A 25,908-nucleotide genomic window follows, 5' to 3' on the forward strand; every position below is an offset into this window, starting at 1 on the left:
CATAAATATTAGGAAGCATACTCCGGGTGGGGTTGTATATGAAGTTTTACCTAAAGCCGGCACAAGTCTTAATAATTGCTTAACTCCCAAAAGGGCCTTAGTTTAAGGAAATAAAAATTGTGGATGCTGGACGAATATATGCACGCAGCGCTCATGAGTGAATTTAAATGGAGGACGGCATAATATGATCAATGCCGACTTAGGTACTGGCACTCATTTCATGAACCCGCTGCCGGACTTTCCCTTTTTTACGACTTCCATTTCGGGAAGAATTGAGCTTTGACCTATCGACAGGAAATTATGACTCAAAGATGAAAAACGGAGTTGACGCAGCCTCAAAAGATTTGTCGAAAATACTGATTGCAATTACAGATTTTTGAGTATTGACGAACTTTGACGAGCATGGTGGGCCATAACAAATGGTCTATGGAACAACTGAGACGACTGCGCAGTTTCTAGGTCTTTGCGGGCTGAGATAAACAAAGATTGGACTAAGAAACTTTTGAAATTAAACAAACGCGCAGCAAAACCTCTTACCGACGTCATCCCAAGACTCCGCTTGGGAGGAGTGTTTTCAACAGGCGAATTTTTTTAGACTCCGTTCAAACCTACAAACGCTTGCAGAGCCAAATGAGAGAAAGAAAAGGAAAGTGTGAGCCCTGGGCATATTAAAGAAGATACCTGAAAAAGTGGTACTTTGAATTTCTTGCTGATCCTTGAATTGGAGGCAGCCGTGGAGGCCGAACACCGAGTAAAGGTACAGGAAGGCGTCAGTAGTTTTACACAAATGTAGGCGAGCTATTGGAAAGAGATGAGGTTTTTCGCCCAAAGATATCTATTAGCTCTACGAAACCGTAGTAAAGCATATAATTTTTTATGGAACCCTGGTCTGGTGGAACTCACTTGAAAGAGCTTCACTAGCTAAGCTGCTTGAGAGCATATTACGGGCTTCCTTATTTGGTATTTATAAGTGGGACACTACAGACCACCCCCACATTGGTACCTAACTTAAAGCTTAATATAGAGCTGTCGTCACCGCAGACAAAACTGCCGTATCGCAAACAACCATTAGACACAGGAAAAATGAGTGGATTAAGGACTGGACACTCTGGACTTCTGACGAACTTCGATTTCCCCTCTAGTCGCATGGATTACTGCGCCATCGGAATGGCTCTTTGGTGTTTATTCGCTGCCTACTTTCCCTGAAGGAAAGAATGAGTGGGCGGAGCTGCTGGAGAGGGCGATCACGGATGGATCGAAACTGGACGGTAAGGTTGGTGGAGGAGAGCTTTCCATCACCACTACGCTCAGGCTTCCGGACTGCTGTAGTGTATTTCAGCCAAAATTGGCTGCTATTAAGGATGCAGTGGATAACCTACTCGGGAGTACGATGAAAGTTAGGGAGGTGAGCATTTACTCTCTGAGAGTCAAGTGGATATCAGGGCGTTAAAGGCGCTTCAGGTGCGCTCAAATTTCGTTAATGAATGTATGCTCTCTCTTTCAGTTGCGTCGGTATACTTCTGTACTAAATAGGCCCATTTTGGTATCCGGTGTGACCTGCGTGACATTACAGGGAACTATTTATGTAGCTGCCTAGTTCGCTAGGAAATATACCCTTGAAGCGTTATCACCAGACAAAGAGCGGTTGCGTGTGTATTGACTGCTTGTGGTATACCCTTAGATAGATGGGACTCATGTAACCTCAACGAGCGGTGGACGAAAAACAGGACGTGCGCGATTGCAAAGTCCTTCTGGTCCCAAATTTACATAGCTACAGCTTGACTCTTGGTGGAGAGCTTAACGGGTCACTGTCGAATCGGTATGCACGTAGTTAGGCTCAAAATATCGTCGGTGATACTGCAAAATGGTCTATGTCTATTAGTACCCTTGACACTTAGATGGTCTCTTGCTTGTACCGGAATGCATCTGTAAATCGTTACACCCTAGTAAACGAATGACAAAACTGTTTACTTTTGTCTGATGAAGATGAACGATTTCCAGAAGCGATCAGATACAGATAACAGAACAATTAAGCACCAGAGGTAAATAGTGACGTATAACGTTTTGCAGTGTCACCGACGATATATATTGCCTGATTCTGTGTGTTGCAATTGCCTTGAAGATGACGACATGAAATCACATCAGCACTACCTTCTTAAGCATCCAACGCTCGTAATGCTGAGGTTGAATATACCTGAGGAGCTCTGGGACATTGAGATTACCCCCCCATTTGTAATTACATAATCGGCATGAGGTGTTTTATCGATTAAGCAGTGGATGCCGTTCAAAATGTGATATCACAAACAACAATCCCTTAATTTCGCTAAGTGAGCCCCTTATATCTGGGAGCTTAACTTTACCTAACTTAACTTAATGCACTGATGATGTGTTCGAAATAAAGGTACTGTTTATGCAGTGCTGGCAACAGTATAAAGTGCCCCTAAATTCCTCGACGATGTTGCACTTTGGTTCTGAAGGAGTCCGAGTTAGCGTAGAGAGGGCATGTGGCCATCCAGACTGGTAGTGTAATGATAAGTTCTCTGGCTTTTTGTAGATAAAAGCAATCGATTTTTAAGAAGTGATGCTAATAATTGTAGGGCATATTTGAAAAATTCGTATAAATAGATTGTTATGCTCGTAAAATTGCAATATTTATAGATACGAAAAATTTAGTTTTACGCAATCTACTCATCTCAATGAGATAATATTTTGCTTTATTTAGGCAACAAATCGATGAAATTGAATTTTTCGAAATTATGTATGCATGTGCTAATCCTTTGAAAAGAGGTTGCAAACAAATGCTTGAGATCAAACTTTACCTTAAGGGTTCTCCTAAGCCTAAGAATTTAATTAATACATCTGAATATTAAAACGTTGGACGCACAAGTACATATACATATGTATGAGATCAAAAATTGTTTAATATTTATAAATGTAAATTATCTAAGATTTGTATTGTTCACTTATAGTAATTTTCATTAAGTAGATATTAGCTATGTCACTAATAAGTTTCGCCTATATATATGTATGTATTTAGGTAAGTAAGTATAAGAACAATTTGATAATATTTAATACAGCGCTAGTGCTGCAAAGTGATTCCGTTTTAATCCTACGGAAGTTGCAAGTACATTTCCGCTAAATACTAGCTTAAAATACATACATAATTACTTATGTACAGCAGTGTTCACGAAAATTGCAGCGCGATATGTGGACTAGTTTTGATAACTTAATTTACTTTTATGTCATTTTAACTGTTTTTTTTTGTATAAAATTGTTGTTAATCTTACAACAAAAGCCATACAAATCAAAGTTTCAAACTTTAGAAACAGTAAAAAAATGTTCATCAAAATTAAAATTTTTTTATTCAGAGCCTTTAGAAAAATGATGCAATAGCTAAAGGGTAAGTTTCAAGTGGCTAAGAATTCGCTCTGATTTTAAATTATTTTTTTATAGTATAATAGTAAATATGAAAAATGCTTTATATGGAAGAAAAAGCGCAACAAACCTTCAATGAAAAAATGCGCAAAAATCAACGCAAATTTGTAGTGACTACAAACTTGCACTATGTTATGGAAAAATTGAGTGTGCTATAAAACTGCATACCCGAAAGTTTTCTAAAAATTCTGATAAAAAAGTTTAAAATTATTATGCAATTTTTCTGAGGTTTGTCGAAATTTTATAAATTTCCGAGACACTGCGACAACCTTGATTTGTAGGTTTCTTGCAGCATAAACTATAATTTTTATAAATATTAAATAAAAGAAAACCGTGTCAGTATATTACGCTGCTATTTTCGTGAACACTGCTGTATGTTTATATGCATGTATGTAGATATACGTTACACACTAAATTGGTTACTGGTAATGCATGTTTGGATGTGTGTATGTGTATGTGTGTTTGTATGTATATAATCTTATTATTTTAATACATGTGTAAATGACACGCAGACCGATCATTGTGAATTGCACAAAGGCTTTTGTATTGTTATGATTTAGTATTAATTAATGTCACTGTGTGTGTGTACACTTGTGCATTTGGATGCAGCTTATTGCAGCCGCCTGCATAAGTAAGTATTTATGTAAGTACACGAATGTGTATGGGAGAGTATTTGACAGCTTGTGAGTTGTCAAACTGATGGCGCTTTCTCTTCTATCCAATTTTAATACAAGTTTTTGAAATAAGGCCAAAAAATAATAATTTAATAACGTTAATTGCATTCAATTAATGCAAAGTGTAAAGTGTCATTCACTTAGTAAATCCCGTATGGAAATGCCGCGCTTGCCAACTACGTACCGCGGTGAGGAGGATATGTATGTACGCTTTTGTAGGTATCCGTGTATTGATTTTGTTGCTTTTAAATTGATATGGTATACATAAATCTGTGTGTTTGAGCATTTTTCGCCCAGCAACTGCTCAACCACAAAAGGGCGCCGGACATTTAAATTCAGTTACCCCTTTAGTTATTTACTTTGTGTTGGCCCAATATATTTTGTTTAAATGCAGCTCTTTATTGTGGCCGTGGCAATTGCGTTATGACTGCCGTTGGCGGTCAGATGCCAAGCGTGTTGGCGCCCGGCAATTGATATAGCGTGGCTGTGGTCGGCATTTCCAGCCCTTGAACCGATAGTAAATCGCCCAGTGGGTAGCCAAGAGTGGCGGCAGCTGTCGCCGCTGGCGTCGGACGAACTTGTGTGGCCGTTGGTTGGGCCAAATGACCTATCCCAGCAGGCGGACGTAAACCGCCGACCGCGGCAGCTGCCAGTAGGCGCTTATAGCCGACAATAGCGGCGGCATCGTAAATTGAAGCTGCTTGGGGATTAGTGGCTGCTGCAGCGGCTGCATATTGCAACAGTGAAGGAGTAGCCGCTGCAGGTTGAACAGCTGCTGCTGTAGCTGAGAATGGTATAAGTGTATGTGTGGCGCCAGCAGTGGCTGCTGCAACCGCATTGGCTAGCGATTGCTGTTGCTGTGCGGCTGCTGCCGCCACCACCGCAGCTTGCTGTTGTTGTTGTGCATGTTGTTGTTGCTGTTGCTGTTGCTGCTGCTGCTGATGGTGGTGGTGATTGACAGCAGCTGCAGCAGCGGCTGCAGCAGCCGAGAAATGTGTCGGTATGGGATAGGGAGTGTAGCGTAACGAAGTGGATGCTGCAGGCGCACCAGCGCCAGCGCCCACGCCTGATCCGCCGAACATGCCGGCATGTGGATGCGCCGCATGATGATGATGATGGTGGTGGTGGTGAGCGCCCGAGCTGGTAGCAGCCGCAGCGCCGGCTAGATTGTGGTGTGTCGCAGTGGCAAATGTACTACTGATTAGACCGCCACCGTTGGCATTACCGCCCCAAACTACCAACTCACCGTAAGCAGAGCGGCCGGCAGCACGCGTCTTGGCCAAGTTGGCCGGCAGCATGACTTCCTTTGGTTGCGCCTTCTTACATTCAACCTGTAAAGCAAAGTAGAATTAATCGTTATAAGCATATTTTATGAAATACGGTTTAAAGCTGATATCAACAGCAGCAGGAAATACGATAGGTAATAGGTCGTTCAGGGAGCTGTAACTTATATGTATATGTATGTACACAGAAAGTTGCGAACACTCACCATTTTGTTGTTGATCTCATGGAAATGAATTTCACAAACTTTGTCTACCACATCCTCGCTCTGAAATGTTACGAAGCCAAAACCTGTAACAGAAACGGAAAGTGCACAAATTAATAAATTAAATTAGTAAACATCAAGGCTGCAAAGTTGACGAGAGCGAATCGGGAGGGCAAGTTGAAGTACGCAAGTACGAACGAACTACTCGTAGGTGAACAAGCTGCCACTGTCGAACAAACGCGGAGGAGTAGTTCTTCGCTTATTTCAACATACCACATTTGTCCGTACATTATCTTTCTTGGCTGTAAGGCCTTTGGGAATTTTCAAGTCGACCGAAGTCGACCGGCCGGAACTCTTGCGGATTGCGGTTTTGTAAACTATTACTGAGTTATCGCAACATTTTCTGGGCATATGATGCTAAGGCAGTTCGAGAGATTCAGAGTTAAGTTGAATATTGCGCCCTGCAGTAAGATAGCATTTGTGTCTTGTTTATTCCTTTTTGGCCAACAGCAAACCGCAATCAGAGTAACAACAACTGTGCCCAACAAACACTTACATTTATGAATTCGTCATAAATGAAACTGTAAATTGGCTGATTCTACCGACCATAAACATTAAGCTGGATACTTCCGTCGGAAGTGGCAAGCAGTGAAGTTAGGCAGTTTGGTATGCGCTAGGGCAAATCACTCGGTTTTTGCAAGCCAGATTCCACAGTTTTTTTCGACGTTTTCATACAAATTTTAAGCTATCAATAAAAGTTTTCAGTTTTTCGAAGTTTCCAAGGCTTTTTACGGTTTAAGGGAAACCCGTAAGAAGTTCTAAAACTATATCCTAGGTTATTTGGGCATGAACAGTATATCATATTTCATTCCAATAAATTAATGTTTGGCGCTTAAACATTTTCTACGTGGTTGGCCGAACTCTCTTCCAATTCGGGTTCTGCTTCTTGTTGTTGTGACACAAAACGAAGAAGATTTTTTTGTGGCAGAAGTAGACTCAGAGGTGTGCCATTGCTGCCGAGGGGCGACTGCTATTTGGAAAAAACTTATTTTGAAGTTGCTGGGACCAGAAATTGAACCATGGATCTCATGGCAGTAGGCACTTCTAGGCACTCGGCTGGGTGGAAAGAAGATCCGAAAAAAGTCAGGAAAATCCAAAAGAGTATTAAAAAAGTTAAAATAAGTCCAAACTGATTTTTTATTTGCTTCACTTTTGATCTAAAAAAAAACTGAACTTATTTTGCTTTGCCCTTTTCTAATTAAAAGCCATCTTTACTGTTAATATTTTTATTGTAATTTTCGGTAATGACTTCATACCAACCCTGCAGTGAAAAGCTAAACCAGTATGCTCAAATTCCAGTTCATGAACTATTATTTAAGGATAAAAGTCATACCAGTTCGTTATGAACCATAATTATACCAGTTCCGCGCAGAAAACAGTAAACTAGTTGGTAGAAATTCTAGTCCGAAAACTGGTATTAAATGGGAGAGTCATACCAGTTCGTCATGGACTATAATTATACCAGTTCTCCCCAGTGAAATGCCAAATCAGCCAGTATAACTACTAGTTCATTAACCAGTATGTGCTAAAGCGACGGCCTACCATTTCGGCGATTTCGAACAACTTATGCGATCAGCGACATCTGTCTTTGAATAGGCATAACCAAAACTAAGCCGTGGTTAATTGCTTTCATCACAAATGTCGGCTGTGGCGTCGAGTGAAAACTACCGATTCTGGTTCTGAGATCTCAGGTTCGAGTGAGCGTGGTGGTTGTTAAAGTAAAGTAAGTAAATTAATTTAAATAATTATTTCAATTTAAATATAAAATAGAAATTTTACATAAATTTACTTTGATTTGGAAAAAAACCAAATACTCAAACACCATAAAAAATGAAAAAAAAAATTTTTTTGTTCTTTTTAAAACGATAAATTTAGAAATTACACAAGAGATATAAATAAAAAATAAACAAATAAAAAAAACAAAAATAAAAAAAAAAAGATTCGCTCACTGAGATTCGAACTCGGATCTCTTGATTTGGCGTGCCAAAGCTTTACTCTGTCGACCATTGCCACTGTTGCAGCGCCGCGAGCAAAATGACATACTTATGCTTTTCACGGGGGATGAATAGGCAGTCTATCCCGTCAACTGGTATGATGCTACTAGTATTTCTACTGGTAGCGTGCTGATGCAGGAGCGGACAATTGACATCTCCTATGACACCGCCATGTTAAAAATACCAGTCGCTAACATTGAAAAAGGATACAACGTGAACTAGTTGTGCTGAAACGCAAACTGGGAGCATTCTGGTTCACAACTGGTAGCTTTCCCTGCAGGGAACTGTATGAAAACTGTGTAAAATAAAATCGGTTTATACTGTTTTTTCTTAATTTAAAAATCGGCAACCGTTTTTTTTTTCAAATTGCACATTTTCGAATAACTCGAAACCGGGGGTTTGGAAAAATTAGGATGCATCCGCAAAAATTTACGTAATCGGTTTATTTGGCGTCCAATTTATATAAACAATTCTTTCTTTATTACAAAATTTTAATGTACATCGTTAATTGAGTAATCCTTATTAATACATATGTGTAAATTAAATAGTTCCATTTGAAAAGACAATCTTAACTAATAGCCAAATATAAATTTAGTTAAGTAAGTGGAGTGGAGTACTAAACTAACATTTTACTGACTTGTTTTTATACAAATAGAATAACATTAATACGAAATATGACTATTATTTTCTTTCAACAAAAATATTTAGGACATGCGTATAAGAAATTAATAAATGTGAAGTAAATACATATCGTCACCCTTATGCGAGAAGCATGAATGCGCAAATTTACCAATTTTGAGTTATAGGGTTAACTTGATTACCCTTTGGATGTTCTATGTTATAGCAAAACCCACACTGAAAATAAAATTTCATAAAAATGCTACCAAAAACTTTCGTAGTCTTGATTTTTGTACAACGTACGAAACTTTCGTTTATAATACGAATACATTTTTCACAACGAAACAAGATTTTATGAACCATTCGTAAATATAACGAAAGGAGTTTCAAAAGGAAATTTTTCAGTACAATTTACGAAAACTTTCGTTTATATTACAAAACACCTGCGTAAATTACCAAACAAATCTTTGTACCAATAATTTTGTATATTGTACGAAGACATTCGTATACATATTAAGTACACTGAGAAACTGACAAGAAGAGATAATCTTTTGATTATAATTAAACATCGACTGAGAAATCGGCTGTTTGTGTGTAAGTGCAATTGTAAGGCACATTTTACCACCCGGTAAAGAAGTTTGCTTTCAGTTGCCATTTCTTAGTATTGTGTACCTATATGGAAGGTAAACTTCAAAGGTTGTTTGCTTGGATTTATTAAAATATTTGGTCGATTGCATTGATGTTTTCTCTGAATTGATGTTTCATATGAATCTACAACAAAAGCAATCAAAACAAAAGTTATTAGAAAAACATTTTGCTCAGTTAAACAAAAGTCCCAATCAGTTGTAAGTGTAAGTCAAGTTACGCAATACTTAGACTTGACTTGACTTGAAAATTGTATATCTGGCAAATGAGAAGCACGTGTATGTAGTTACCCAAAAAACAACTTCACTTAGAAACTTGGAGAACTATAGATTTTTGATTTCTAAGTTATGTTTCTAAGTGCAAAGAGAGCCATGAGAGAATCATGCTGCCATTTCATTTTTTTTAATAAAACGCCTACAAATATGCCACACAAATATAAGTTTTTGTATAAATGTAATTCATCTGGCAATCGAAAAATAAAGACAGCAAATAAAATAAAAGTAATCACAATTTACGCGTAGTAAATAATTTTTTTTAATGGTAATTTTGTATCTATTTTGTTAATAGGCTGAGTAGTCATTTGTAAGTTACCAGATAAGTCAAGTCAAGTCTAAATCTTGCATAACCCAGTTTTTAGTTGAACAAATTTCTTTTTCCTTCTGTGATTTTTTTTTTGGATAAAATTGTCAATTTTGTAGAAGTTATAAAATTTTCGTTGATTGTACAAAACCGTTTTCGTACATACTACGAAAATATGAGACATCAGATCTTAGTACATTTTACGAACGTATTCGTACTATTTACGAACGAATTTCGTACTACTTACTAAAGAATTTCGTACTATTTCTTTATTTTTTTACGAAATTTTTGTAAAATGCACAAAAAAGTTCGTATATTTAACGAAATTATTTTCCTAAAAACTGCAGTTGTTTCGTAGAACTTCCAATTGCTTTCATTCACCACCCTGTAAAAACCATAAGACGAATTATAACACAACACTTTTATTTTGCTTTTATTCCTAATTTTAAGCGTATTTCTTTAACAAAATGTTTTGCAATGTTTTTATGTCGAGGTACTTGGCAGATTCGCAGCTTCTTCGATATTTGTTTCCTTTCTCGACTATAAATTAAAGGAAAATTATAAGGCGTCTGAAAGGCAAGTTTCAGTGAAAAATCATACATGTACTTACTTAAAATTTCATTAAGTAGTGCGTCTGCTCCTGGCTTGGGCTTGCCGTTGATAGCTAACTGACGAAATTGCCTATTTATGAAGTGGCGTGGCAAGGCTCAGCGTGGACGATGTTAAAAACATTGTATGCTTAAAAGCATTTATCCACAGCTTTAACATTTATTTTTATATTGTATTTTGATCCAGAAAAAGCTTCTTAAAACTTTTAAAATTATATTATACGTCTCACAGTAGCCAACCAGTAGTTTCGCAATGACACGCAGTACATAAAAATATGATGAAATATTAAACTGACGGTAATTTAGTATATTGTACGAAAATATTCGTCTGTTGTACGAATTTAAAATAAATGTTTCTGCATTTGTTCTATGTACGAAAGTATTAAGTAAATTGTACGAATACAGAATTGTAGATTTTGTAAATATTACGAATGCCTTCGTACAATATACAAAATTATTCGTACAGAGATTTTTTCAGTACCTAATTTAAAATAAACGAAAGATTTCGTAAATTGTACTGAAAACAGGCTTTACGAAAGTCCTTTCGTTATATTTACGAATGGTTGGTAAAATCTTGTTTCGTTTTGAAAAATGTGTTCGTATTATGAACAAAAGTTTCGTACATTGTACAAAAACCAAGACTACGAAAGTTTTTCGTAGCATTTTTATGAAATTTCATTTTCAGTGTACTTACTCAAATATTGCTTTATAAGAGCAAACCATTCAAATACAAGAACTGAATGTTCAAAAAACTATAAATTTTCAACCGAAATCATCAAATTACCCTTCGTATTTTAGGTATTTAATGGTGTTTTATTTTCTACAAAAAATGTTGTCTTTTCATTGTCCTCTTCTTAGTATTTGTACGCAGAGAGTAATGAAAAGGCAAATTTTTCGGTAGAAAATAAACCGCCATAACTCACAATTAGTAGAGCTCTGATGCCTTCTCTGCTGGGCTTCACACCTGCTGTTAAGCCTCGAAATACCGAGCCGTTAAATGAAAATAAGGCCTATGGCCTAGTTTTTAACTTACATATTTCTTCTAAATCGGGTGCCAGCTTAAAAAAGGATTTAACTTTTTCTTGTGCGGCTCAAAACATGTTGCATGTAAATAGTAGTTATTTTTTTAATACAGTATTGTACAGTGCATTGTAAATATACATATGTATGTATGCGGAATGTACATAAGTATTAACTGCCTAGTACAATTTATCGATTTTTATATTGCTCACAAAGTCCTTGAAATTAACGGTTGCAAATATTAAGTGTGTTGCGTACATATGTACATTAAGCCGTATTAAAACATATGTAAGAAAAAAAAGTTTATCATGTGTCAGTTGTATTTGAATACTTATGTGGAGAAAAATTTTTGGGTGTAAAAATTTTTTTAGGCACCCGCTAAAACCGCCAAATCGCTATAACTTTCTTATTTGATGTCCGATTTTTAAAATCTTTATGTCGCCGAAAAGGTCTCGCTCAGCCATCTCAAGCTATTAATCAATTTCGGGTTTAAAAACCGTTTTGATTTATACCTTTACTGATTAAAAATAAAAATCTAGGTATAGTATTTCCAAAATGAGTGAAGGTATAAAGCAAAACTGTTTTTTGAACCAAAATTTTTTTAATGGAAAAGTTTAGTCCCGAGCGACCTTTTCGGCGACATAAACATTTTAAAAATCGGACATCAAATAAGAAAGTTATAGCAAAAGACGCGATTTAGCGGTTTTTAGTGGGTGCCTAAAAAAATTTTTACACCCAAAATTTTTTCTCGTCATAAGTATTCAAATAAAACTGACACACGCTACGCTAAGCTTTTTTCGTGATACGCCTTAATGTACATACATATGTATGTGGTTATTTACAGGTGCGATTACTCTCATGCGTATAATTAATTGAAGAAGGTAATGCACATTTGCAAATAGCGATTTATTTTTTCTTATTGCACTGTGACTCATTATCATTACACATACACACTTGGGTTGGTTGTTCGAAAAGACTGTAGGCATTTATGCCTACTGGCAGTAAAGAAATAACAAATGTCATGATTCATTACGCCTTTGTGTGCTATTTGAAGTTTTGCTCAATTTATTTAGCGCGTTTTTTGTTCCTCTGAATGCTTTAGCTATTTCGCACAAATTATGTATAGTTAACTAAATATGCTAACATTATATATTAAGTACAACGCATCAAAAAAGAGCGGACTATATACGATGTGTAATACATACATTAATCTTGAGAAGAAAAACAGAGATTTACTTTGAGTACAGAATGGCTTTGTGAGCAAGATGTGGTTTTATCGACTTTGTGGTTTCAGGATAATGATGACAGGCCGTACGGTTGAGGAGACAGTGAAAAAAGTAGCATTGGGAGGATAACACCTCTTCTTACTGCTATAATAATAATAATAATAATAATAATACCAACGGTTATACTCTCCTTTACCACCCATCCGCACGAGGGGCGCAGCCCGTTTGACGTACGGAACCATTATTTCCAATTTTTGCGCCAAGTCACGAAAGGCAGGAGCTTCTTAAATGTCTAAATCTAAAACTGTTCAGCTACCGAACTAAATATGTTAGTAAATCATATATTGAGCGGCTGGTATCGCTTTCTTAATGCTGAAGAGATAATCTAATATATCAAACGTGCTGGAATGAGAGTTAAAATCCTGGGATAAGCAATGGAGTGGCTCGTGCAATTCAAAATTATTTTGACAGGATTTCAGAAATAGGTCACAAAAGTGTCTTGATACACGAAAGGGAATATTAAAGCTAACATCAGCCAGAAGAGACGGACTTGAAATTGTACCTGTCAGTAATTTAACCATAAAAATTATACCAAACATTTCCCTCCGACTGACAAGTGTAGGAAGGCTAATAAGTTTTAGGCGACTTGTATAATTTGGAATATTATATTGAGAATCACATCGGAGATTTCTCAATGCAAAAAGTAGGAATCGCATTGGAACTGATTTTATCTTATCTGAGTAAATACGATACCTTGGATTCCAAATAACCAAACCGTATGCCAGAATCGGTCTAACTAATGTCGTAAATAGGGTTTTAGTGATATAAGTGTCACTCAATTCTTTTGACCATCTTTCCACAAATGCAAGTACACCTATAGCCTTATTGACAGTCACATTAATGTGAAGATACAAATTAAGTTTCCATTGTGATACCAAGGTCCACAAAATTGTATACCTGTTCCAAGTTATGGTTATGTATTTTATAAGAAAGTGGCTGAACACCTCTTCGCGAGAAGCACATTACTTTGCATTTTTCCAGATTTAGACGCATATGTTTCACATTACACCAGTTAGCCATGCTGTCTAAGTTTAGGCCTAGGTGGCTACCTTGTGGGACTACTGAAGTAACATCAATGACGTCAGAAATATTATTTTTAAACATTACCTTTTGTGATCTATCATAGAGGTATGAAGAGATCCAATGTAGAAAATTAGGTTGATGAAGATCAAGTTTATAGATGAGCAACGAGTGACATTCTTTGTCAAATGCTTTACTGAAGTCAGTATACATATCTGCGTTCGTAGGGAATAGTAGCTTATGTCGGGAAGCTGCACTTAGTATAATGCGGCGATCCCTTTATTCTTTAAACGATAAGAAATGTTTAGATGAGACTTAATAAGAATATTGACTTGCTAGTATCGGAAATATTTCCGCACGTTTATTTTCCAAAAGTTTTTCAACGGATCTGCGCCAGTGAGTCATTCGCAATCGTATGGTGCGAATGCCGCATTATACTAAAGCCAGCCTTTCGACATAAGCTACTGTTCCATACGAACACATTTATAAATATACCATCCAGATTTATGTGTTTACTAAACGCTTTTAAAATATACAAAAGTTGTGAACTCAGTAAATTTGTTCAAGTTGATATCCCTTTGCAAAAGCAATGTTGACATTATGAAATGTTCGAGGAGATAGAATGTGTCAACTGATTGGTAATAATTGCTTCAAATAATTTAGGAATTGCAGAGAGCTTAGCTATGCCCCCATAGTTCTCCACCGAAGACTTGCTACCGCTTTTATGTGACGGGGTTATGAACGATTCCTTCCGTACAGTTGGAAAGATGCCTTCTTTAAGAGACAAATTAAATAAAGCTGATAGGGATAATCAGTAGAATTTATAAGAAAACAAGCGGGCCTGGTCAGGAACGTAACCAAAAGACTGCTTTAAGGACTTCAGGTAAACTAATGGTGACAGGTAATAAGATCAACGGAAATAAGATCAATTAACTTTATTTCCCACCCTAGTGCGAAATAAAGTCAATTGAGATTATTACGTTTTCAAAAGCGAAATAAAATCCATTGACATTATTGTTCTTTCAAACATAAATTTGCTTAGCTTCGCGGCGGCTCGCGTCCCGCGCCACACCGCGAGCGCCGCGCTCGCGCCTCGCGTACCCCGCGCGACCGGCGTCGTGCTACGCATATAATTTGTGTCTCAAAAGTGTGTGAAAACCAATCAATTAACTTACATGATCTCGGTTCCGATACTAAATAGGTAATCAACAATTGTTTATACCCGCATTTTGGCACATTGGCTTGAATGTGCCATTTAATAAATAGTGTCGTCGTTCTCCTTAGCTGCTTTTAAATGATGTCGTCACAAATTGCTGGCGGAGACATGAATACAGTGTAAGAAAATTCCTTTTCTATAATTGTTTCCTTATAGAAAGGTTGGTTTCTTTTCCACCTTAGACATTCCGATTTCGTTCAAAATATGCTAATTTAAAACACAGAATTCTTTCAGTGTTCCTCCGGGGTTTTAGGACGTGGACTGTTTCTTCAATTTAGTTGTCGCTTTAATTTTGTGGAAACGAATCATGTTTTGCAAGTTCTGGATCATTTCTGCACTCTTTCTTCAAATATTTCTCGTATTCCAGCTGCGTTTGGTTTTTCGCATCGTGTTTTTACAATATTCGTAATTTTAAATTTTTTAATAAAATCAATTGGAGGTGGTTCATGATTGTGTGTGGATTAATAGCACCACACTGAGGATTTGGAAACAACCTTTTTCATCTATTAAAAAACAACACTTACGGGGCACGATTGTAAGAACAACATTTTTTCCTATGAATCGACATACTTTAAGCATTGTTGTTGAATGAGAAAGTAGCGTCAATGACTTTATTTCCAAATTTTTGTTGGCTTAATTTCGCTTTTCAAAAAGGTAATAAGGTCAATTGACTTTATTTCGCACCAGGGTGGGGTATGTATTTAGTTAATTGTACTTAGTTTAAAAGGATAGTCAAATTATGCTTGGGAGTTAAAGGAATAGTTGTATTTAAAAAACTGATCGTTTGATTGTCACAAGAGACGGTATTTTGATACTTCATGGCGGAAGGAAACCCACGCACATTTCGCTTGGAGTTTACAAAATCATAAAATAATTCGGAGTTAAATATTATACGCCGTTTGATTTTACACAAATAAGCTTTGTAACACTTTGCACTTAATTCAAAGAACTTATGACGCAGAAGTGAGTATTTTACATAGTATGAGTGTAAAACGATTTTCTTGTGTAATATAAAATAACTTGACTTTCTGTTTTTCAAAGTTCTCAGTTCGTTTGTGAACCATAACTGTGTTTGTTGTTCGTGAACACACAGGCGTTTAGGCACATAGTTTTCAAATAATTTATGCACATTAAAATTAAAATGTGCAATGCTATGGCTTCTTAAAAAACCCTAAAAATCTATTGAGAACTGATACATTCCTTATACATATGACCCTAATGTACGCCTCCTTAGTCAAGAAAACGTCGGAGAACATCAGTGAAATTAGTTATTCTGTGTTGATAGAAACCACAAATGGTATTGTCGATGAGGTCCATGGAAGCTACATTTCGGCTATAATGATCCGATGTTCCGGATAGATACAACAAACAAACGTCAAAATAAAAAGAGAGATAAATCAATGACCTTTATTATTATTTGAAGGATTTATAATCTATTTGTATAATAAGTAAAAATTGCAAGAAAAAGTGACTCTGAATATATTAACAGCCAGTTTAACGCAAGCAATTTAGTTGATAAATGATTTATTCTCTGTCAGTTTGCATATTAGGTTCAAATAAAAAAATCTTTTTTTTTTTACTTAAATTGCTTTCGTGGAACCGCCGGTTAGTGAAGGCAAGGTCCGTCGTTTTTCGTTACTTTTTTAATTTCCTTTCCAATTCTCGTTATTTTCATGAGTTATAACGGCTTAAAATAAAAAAGTATTGATTTATCTCCCCTCTGACAGGCGTAATTTTATAATAAATTTAATTTTTTTCTAAATCGCCCTTCGTGTGCCTTAGATTCATAGTTTGCCACGGGTTCGTTACTTTAAATAGCAGTGTTCTGGTATCCCCGCCAGTTCAGTATTGCACGTAAATTTATGTAGGTAAATATTTTTGAGAGGGCGAGAGCTTTAACTGAGCACTTAAAGTAGCCTAATTTTGACCGCACCTCTTCTCAATCAACCATTTCGCTGCACTGGCTATTGGGAAGTCATCTGAAACAAAAACTTGCAGCAGGGCATGCCACAGTCATAGGAATGCAGACTTCATATGGGCTTTATCGCTTCCTGCATTGAGAGCATTTCGGTCATTACGATTTTACATATGATACTCTGCCGTATGTACAGCATTGAAATTTTATGTAAGATGGTTTTGCACTTTGACCAATGTCGAATATGGCCAAAGCAGTAGAAAATCTGTTTTCAGACTCCTGGTTTCGCTAGATGTTCTCCGACGAAGTCTAAAGTCTTTAACCGCTCGGTTTACCTACAACCCAAATTAATATTCCAAGTCAGTTTTCTATTTAAAAATGCATATACATATGTATTTCGTGAGTATAGTTATGTGCCCCTAACGACCCCCAGATGGCATCGCAAAGAATCCTTAGAACAGGGTCTTTGAATTGACGTAGGTAGATGTTGGCGACCTGTGACAGCTTAGGCTGCCTTGGCGCCGTCTGTCTAATCTGTTGTTTATTATTCAGTCACTAAAACCAAAATAACAGTTGCTAGTTACTTGATGGAGTATTACGTCCAAGTGACAAACTTTTATTACAAAAATGAGTGTTCGTCAGGAGAAACGTTACTCGCATTGGGCCCATTCACAATTGGCCGTGCATACTCCAATGGCCAAATTCGAGGCGACCAGTACCCATACATCAAGCGAACACTAGATCGGCGAGATCGTCGCCTTGGTCCGTGAAAGTGTGCAGAAGAGCCTCAAGCAGTGCACTTCTCACCGGGCACTAGAACTCGGAATTTCACATATTTCAACTTAGCGGGCCAAATTTAAAGAATGTAGCTCCACTACGTGTCACACAGCCTACGTCATGGAGCACATATTGCTTCAAGCCCGGTCTTTTCATCCCGCTTCGCTTTTTCTTGTAGGGTTTCCTGCAATCGCAGCTCCATGCCAAAAAGCCGCAGTCGACCGATGCCCTTAAATTCAACCCAGGCCGTCGTACAGATTCAGCCGGATCTATGCGGCAGAGTCATTGAAAACTTGACCACTCGGATCCGTGACATGAGAAGTATTTTACATCCCATACATAACGGCATGCATTTGCCTTTCAAATGAAAAAGAATTTCGTTAATGACAGCTTGTAATCCATGTCAACATCTAGCTGCTCTTATTGAAAAATCCTTTCTACGTTTACGATCTTATTTAACATATATACATACTTTACAAATATTACATTGGCAAAAAATTGCGAATTTTTCTACCTATATTGATTTTGGTAAACATATTTAAGTTGTTGTGTGCTTCCGCAGTAACTGTCACCAAACGCTTTAGAGTCGATATGCAATTTCCCCCGATCCATCAAACTATCACCCGATGCTGTTTTTGCATCATTCGGTATATGTACAAGTACATATTTGCTATCTCCCTTGGAGGTTGACATTTCATTGATGTCGACACTATGCTTAATTACTTTTGACACATTGTCACACCAACCGAAATAAAACACTGCTACAAACAAGCATGCCTTTCAAGAATGCCATTTCCTACAGCCTCTCCATATTGTTTGCTCTATACCTTCTTTACCACCCTCCCTTTCTGTGTTAATTGATTCGTTTATGTTCTCGCAAAATTGTACACCTTTCGCCTTTGGGTGTATGCCGTCCGCAACGGTGTTTCTGAAAAGAACATGGAACGTTTCGATTTTATTGACGCCGGAGAGGACATTTGGTAGCGTGCAAGATAAAAAGATGGCATTCACGATGACGAGTGCCTACTCTCAGGTGTGGCTGACACCAACTTGTTCAGGCCAAAATTAAAATGGCATGTCATATTCGTTGACATTAGTGTCAACCATATCTTTGTTGCCTGTGACTATAGACGTTTCTTTACACAGATACGGATGTATGTACGCATGTATGTATGTTGCGCATGGAAATGAAATGACTGACTTTATTCGTGTCTGATTGCAGTAAAAATGATTTCGAACTGACGAAGCAAATAAAAACACATTCAACGTATGCAGTGCTGCTGTGGACATATGCACGTATGTACATGCATACATGCATAGTTTGTACAAATGTTTGTTTGTGTAAGAAACACGTGAGTACTACCAAAAATTAGATATACTCATATTTGGAAATCTCTAATAATTCTTGATAAATATGCGTTTATATTATGTGACTTAGTACATAAATATGTAGATATGTAGGTAGATATCCGTGTCATCTTTAAGACTGGAGTATTTTTATGTACTGTGCAGTGGATGGAAAATGCTTGCTGTCCCGATTTTTATTATTCGGATTGAGTTAACGAATGGCTTATGTACTGCAATATCTCTTTATAGCTCTTTGCTTAAAATTCAGTTAAAAGTGGAAAGGAAATGTGAGACATAAAAACGTGAGCAGCTGTCGCTACTTATTGCAATGACAAACTCAACGGAAACGGAAATGAAAACAAAGTGAAGAGAATTAAAATTGTTAAACTGCCAGTGTAAGATGTTGCCAGTAGTCAACTTGGGAGTATGAGAGTAAGTATGTATGTGTCGCAGCAGATGTGCTTTTATACGGAAAGGAGCATAGCTTCAGTGAATTAAATGGAGGTAAAGACGAAGAATTGGTGAGGTAATTGACTTTTCATCGTGGCGCAGAGTGACAGTGCATCATTTTTTAAGTGAATGATGTTGACATAGTAAAAGATATTTAAAAACGTACTTATTTTTGGCTCGACGTGCATTTTTGCCAAACGTCAAGTAGTCAAAACTTATTCCTATAGAGAGTTAAGCCAATAAATAGAGAACACTTGCTGTAAGTTTACATTGCCAAGAGGTTTGTTTTCAGTATTCAATTAATTACGGGGTCCAACCTTACTTCGCAGTAAAGATGTTGCTTAGCTTAAATGAGAACTTGCATTAAAATTTGCTTAACAAGTTCAAAGAGATTTTTGAAAGAACTGAAAGTTTTCTCAATCATGGTTGATGTATTATTCTTATTAATGCAAGCCCCTCATTCGTGTTCAATGATACGTGAAATGTTCCCAAATAGTCTCTGTACAACCGAGTCATATTCCCTTTAATTTTACCTTAAAACCCAATCTTTCACCCAGTTTTTCTTTTCATTTTTGAATTTTTACTTTTTTTCATTTCAGAAAAATTGAAGTTGTAAAGTTCTAATAAAAGCAAATTACCTTGCCATGACAACTGTATACATAACGTCGCCTCAGAAAACGGATGACGAATGTGCAAAATCACGATTTTGGGATTTTGATGCAAATTTACTAAGCTGGACATGCTCTTTTGATTTCTGCAATCCATTTTTTTATATCTTCCTTAGTTTTTGAGATATTTCGTGCGCATTTTGTCGTATGTTACATAATATTAATGATTGGATATGCCTTTTGTTGTATGTGCTGAAAATGCGTCACATACGACAAATTCCCATACAAACGTACTTTTTTAACACCCTTTTATTAGCTTCACCTGTATGTTTGTATGTATGTATGTTTGTAACCGACTCCTTTGGACTCGATTTTGACCCACTTTAAACGGACAGATTTAATTCAAACTTTGTACACTTATCAAGAATCAGCGACAATATAATAATTTCATAAGTTTATCTCATTATCCTGATTAGGATCGCCAGGATTAAATAATTTCCTCACACAGCCTCTGTGTGCTGTCTGCGCATGCGTACCGTCTATTTACTTTCCGGCTCGAGCACTCGAGCATTTAGAAAAATTTTTATTTTTAACAATTTTTAACAATAAATCGAACTAAAAAATTAAAAATAAATATAGTTTAAAAAAACTAAAAAACACGCTTTTAAAGCATATCAAACTAAAAAGTAAAAAATAATTCTTAATATAAGTTGAAAATAATAATGAACAAAAAATACTAGTATTATTGTGCAAAAGTGTGGGTTGCTCGATAGACGAAAAATATGGCAAAGAGCGCCAAACGCTTTTTCACAATAATACTAGTATTTGTTGTTCATTATTATCTCCAATGAAATGAAAGAAATAAAAATGTACAAAAGACTGAATTTAAGTATTGTTTTTTGTTTTTATGTAAAGAAAACGTATGTTCGTAACATATTTACAGCATAAGAGATGTACAGATTTTTTTTTATTAAATACATGAATATGTTTTTGTTATGTTTCTTCTAATAAGTAATCATTGTTTAATAAATATGTCTGGGTTTTTTCATCAAATTATACCATCGTGGTTTAAATAGATACTTTAGTATTGTCGTATGTTCTATGGACAAAACAAAGTGGTGAGTAAACGCTACTTACGACAAATGTATACGGAATGAAAAGTCAATTTTCTCATTGACGTTAAGAGATATTAAGCGTAAAAATATGGAAAAACTAATAACACCAACTACGTCTCCTTCAAAAATTACAAAAATTTACTGTACAGTTTCCGATTATTTCGACCATAAACTTCAAAGTCAATTTTCTCAAAACCGTGTTTTTTAACATTCGACATCATTTTTCTGAGACGACGATAAGTACTTTGAACGCGCAATAACAAACTGTTAATTGAGGTATTTATTTGCACGTTTGCGGGGAAGCGACAAGCAAACACGTAAGAAGACATACTCAATGCTTGACATCTTCGTTTTATCGCATCTAACTGCCGTTCTGACTTTTTCCTAAGCTGCACTAGAGATAAATATAAACACCGAGTAAAAAATTTCGACAAAAAAATGCTGTTGAAAAATGTGGTATACGTCTAATCTCAAACCAAAAATTAACAAAAATTAACTTTACGGGCATTCATCTAAAGCGTAAATGCTTTGTACCGCGTAAACTTCGTAAACAAACAGGTTTCTCATACAAAATTAAGTACGCGTTTAGATTAATTTTTTTTATTTTTGGGAAAACGCGGATAGAGCTCCCAAATGTTAGAAATATGCTCGATATAGTATGCCCCGAAAATGTATACAATGTATATTTTCCAACTAAAATTTGTTCAATTATCGCATAAAAAGTTTTGTTATATACTTATATGTATTGAAAATAAACGCTCTACGTCACAAGACGTTGTTGGACAATATTTAAAATATGAAACTCACTGACCGGTTCGCAACACACCTGGAAACTGTTGAACAGCTTTCGCTAAAAACGAACGCAAAGATTATTTCTCTATCGGCAAATTTTCATTGATTTTTTAATTAAAACTAATTTACTTATTACCAAAATAATAATTTTTATGCTTTTTCGGAAAAATATTTTTTTTGTGTCATAATATGCATTTGCATATTTTTGTCTTCCCTAATGATTACTCTTACATTTCGGGAACCAATTTTTTTAACAGCCTCACTGAGCTGGCGAAATATACATACGTATGTGTTTTACTAGGTTTATGTTTATCAACTAGCTTTCTTGTTTTTCCGGATCAGGGATGCCAACTAAATTAAGGCGAATTCCCCCAAATTCCTTAAAAAAAATCCCCTGTTTTCAACGGTGTTCCCTCAAAACAACTTTTGCTTTTTAAGGCACTTCATTCTCATTTTTATAAAACAAAAAAAAATATCATTAATTATAGTGAGAAATACAAGGTCAATATTTTTTGATGATATTTAAAGTAATAGTTCTGAGTATATTTCGTAAAGCATATCTATCCTTTATGTATATCTAGCATAAATGGACTATTCCTTAGAATCCGAAGTTTTTGTAATTGTCTACAAGTCGCACTAACATCAAAAGAGGTTTTATTTTTAAAATATTGTTTGTTAAGTAAAATTGCCTCCTCGTATATATGCCGAACCTATTTCTTTCCATTGCAGTGTTTTTTTTACTCATTTTGAAAAAATTCTCTATGTATTGATAAATACTTACTTTCATGAGACTGCTCAAAACTTTGCCAGACGTTGGCTTGGCGCCGAAAACGAAGTGAGAAATGATAGGGTCAAATATAAATGTCAAGTGAAAAGTGTTGTGGTTGTTTTTGTAACAGCATACGAATTCCCCAAAGAGTTTTTAGGGAGTGATGCTGGAGTGACAGTCCTTGGCCAGATATAAATCTGGGTCGTTTCGGTTACGTAGACCCGAGTGTCGCTATGCATGGTTGAGCTTTCTTTAATATCCACATAGTTGCATGAGGAAATTACGTTATGTTTCAAATCCATACCACCATAATGAGAGATTTTTCTTACAATCTGTAATTTTATTTTCAATAGGAATGTTCTAATAAAAATCGTTTGTATATTGAATTCCCCCAAAATTTAAAGCCCCGATTTCCTCGAGGAATTCAAATTCCATCAAAATCTGGGAATTCTCCCCCGGTTGGCATCACTGACCCGAATTTCAGTACAAAACTTGCAATCGATTTTTAATCAACTTCCTCTTGAGTTAGAGACTTGAAATATGTATAGTATGAGGCAATGCAATATTTAACTGTTTTTTTCAGGTTTCATAGATTTTTTTTTGTATAAAATGTTAAATCTTTCTCTGAGGTTGAACAAAAAACTCAAATGAGTAGTCCACTTGCAAACAGCGTTAAGTAATTTTGTAATAGTAAGCCATAAATTAAAAAAAAAAAAACGTGTACAACAACAAGTAACCTCCAAATTGTATATTTCTTTTTATTATCTGAAAATTTGGATAAATAAGAGCCTAATAACATTAAAAATCAAAATCGCAGTCTGGTAGTTTTTGCAATTTTTATATATAGAAATTAAATATAGCGAGTTTTGAAACAGTAAGTTTTATATAGCCAGCTTTTCTAAGCTTTTCGCGTTCTCTCTTCCATGAAGGTTGGTCTGCTTCTTTTTTAAGACATATTCCACTGGGCACCGAAACTGCCACGTTTTCTTGCAGTTTTATAAGTTCATCAGAAGATGGAGACTTTTGAACTTGTATAAATACGTACAATAAATATTATAGCGACTTTTGAAAGTGTATATATACATACAGTAAGAATTATAGCGACTTTTGCTAGAGTAGCTAACATTTGATGCTATTTTTTTCAGAATATATAAGGATTTTGCACTGCATTGTTAGTGGACATGAAACTACTTTAAATACTGGTACGTTAACCACCAAAAACTAAAATTCGAAAAAAATTTACATAGCACACTTTGCAAGTGGACTACTCAAATATACTTTGGAAGAACAAAAGTAACAATTAAGTATATTTTGTTGTTGCTTCTGGTCTCTAAAGTGTCAAAAAAGTATTCCGATATTTTTTTTTTAAGATTAAAGAATGCCAAGTGAAATACAAAAAAAAAATTGATGTTATAAAATTTTAAATTAAACAAATATAAATTGATGCAACTTTCTTTCTTGGTAAACTTATTTGCTTCCAGAGGCATCGATCCATCTCGCTAAATTTTATTGAAGAAGTCTGAGGTTTTATACATAATACTTTTTACAAGTGAATTCTACTTTCGGCGAAAATGTGTAAGCTACTGTTGGGCTGTACCAATACCAAAAGTCCTAAGAACTCGATTCTGAAAAGGATCTACAGTACCAGATTTTTAAAAGTATCGATACTCAGTACTCACAAAGGAACTCAGAACTTAAAAGAGCTCTAAAGTACTTAGTACTCAAAAATACTCTGTTTGATACATGTATTCAAGATCGATTTAAATTACTCAGTATTAAGTGTCGAATAGATAATTAAAAATACTGAATTCTATTTCACATTTACTCAATTTAAAGTTTCAATAATTTTCAAGAACAATATTTGGACCCAGTACAGTTAGCCATTCAGTGAACGTAATTTGGGATTAATATGCTAATTTGAATAAAGTGCTGGCATTTTGTGAGATTTTTACACTAATATTTAAAATGCTACTAAGATGTGTATTAAGTCAGAGTATTTAAATTTCGAAAAGGTGTATGGCATATTCGAATTCTACGTTCGATTCTAAGCGAAAATGGCGAAAAAAGCTCTTTACCAAAAATTATGTTTGACCGTCGCATTTTTAAAAGAAAAATATGTTTCTTATAATTTTTTTCTAAACGAAATTAATTTTTGATTTAATAAATTTTGTGTTTTCTTCATACAATGTACTGATTTTGTTTTTTTGAAAATTGGGATGATCAAACGCCATTTTTAGTATATAGTTTTGTTTAGAATTAATCGTAGAATTGGAAGTTGCTATACACTTTCTACGAAAATTTTGCTCCGAACCAATTAATCCGCCGTAATGTGTATATTTAAAGAAAGTACTGAATGCTCTCGAAAATACCCGGTCCTTAAAAGTATCAATACCAAAAAACTCGATCCTCAGAAGTACTAGATACCTCCCAAAACTAGCATAAATTTTAACCCTCCGTAATAAAAACTCAGACCCTCTCGACTAGTACGGTCTTTGGAGAAGTTGGTCAGAGTGACATCTCTTTCATAATATGTTGTATTGTGTCGAGTAATATTTTTGTAAATTTGTTGGACTATGTAATCGCTCTTCTGGCATGTAATGATGATGATATAGATAAGTATGTATATGATTTATTGACTAATGTGATTGTACGAAAATTTGGCCAACGTTATAGGAAGGCAATAAGCCTTCCTTGGACATTCGCTTTAAAAGATTTAAAAAGATTGTAATCCTACATATACAAATTAGTCGTAGTTCTAAGTTCACTAGAACTAATAAATCGAAATGGCTTTGGTATATGTACATATCTACATACATAATAAAATTACAGATTCCAAAGATGCGCTTGAATGATTGTGTGTGTGTTTACTTCTGTTACATCAGTCTGTGCATACAGTGAACTACAAAGTCGACGGACAGAGAATTCTTCACAATGTAAGCAAAGTTTTTTATTTTCATTTGTTTTCATTAACTAAACAAATATAGTTCCTACTACTACAAAAAACATGAAAATAAAACTTCTAAACTTTGTGCAAAACTCAGGAAAGTGCTATATTTTTTCATAAAATTTTTTAATTTTCTTATCAGATTTTTAGAAAAAATTTTGATTATGCACTTTTGCAGTCTATTTAAGTGTAACAAGGTGCAAGTTTGAATTTGCTAAAGAATTCCGTTGATTTTTGATATTTTTTTTTGCTGACGGAGTCTTGCGCTTATTTCCATGAAAATAAAAAAATTAAATCGAACATGCTTCACATGCAGCGGAAAGCTTTGGTCGCTATAGTTTTTGGCTAGATTGTTAATTTTTATATTGATTTTAATATTAAAAAATTCGTGGATAACATATTTTGTACGGAAGAAAATGTGTGAAACCGTCAGCAAAAATGAATTATCACAAATCAACGGAATTTTATAGAATCATTAAACTTGAACTTTATTGAACTAAAATTTAAAGGGCTACAAAACTGCTTTCCCAAATTTCTCTACAAAATATGG

At 35.4% G+C, this 25,908-nt stretch overlaps 1 protein-coding gene across 1 annotated transcript in view; it reads right to left on the minus strand.

The window, feature by feature from the left end:
* Positions 1 to 4,536: 4,536 nt before the first annotated feature.
* LOC118746340 (forkhead box protein B2-like) overlaps positions 4,537 to 25,908 on the minus strand; it is a 47,720-nt gene continuing 26,348 nt past the window's right edge. Inside the window, exons 3-4 of the mRNA XM_036480194.1 lie at positions 5,599 to 5,681; positions 4,537 to 5,440 (exon numbers count right to left, since the gene is read on the minus strand). Of these exons, the coding sequence (XP_036336087.1) occupies positions 4,550 to 5,440; positions 5,599 to 5,681 (974 nt within the window). The 3' untranslated portion in view covers positions 4,537 to 4,549. The remainder of the gene's footprint in view (positions 5,441 to 5,598; positions 5,682 to 25,908) is intronic.

Source organism: Rhagoletis pomonella, unplaced genomic scaffold (genome assembly GCF_013731165.1).
Source record: "Rhagoletis pomonella isolate Grant_MI unplaced genomic scaffold, Rhpom_1.0 Rhpom_scaffold_00010, whole genome shotgun sequence".
Taxonomy (NCBI): Eukaryota; Metazoa; Arthropoda; class Insecta; order Diptera; family Tephritidae; genus Rhagoletis; species Rhagoletis pomonella.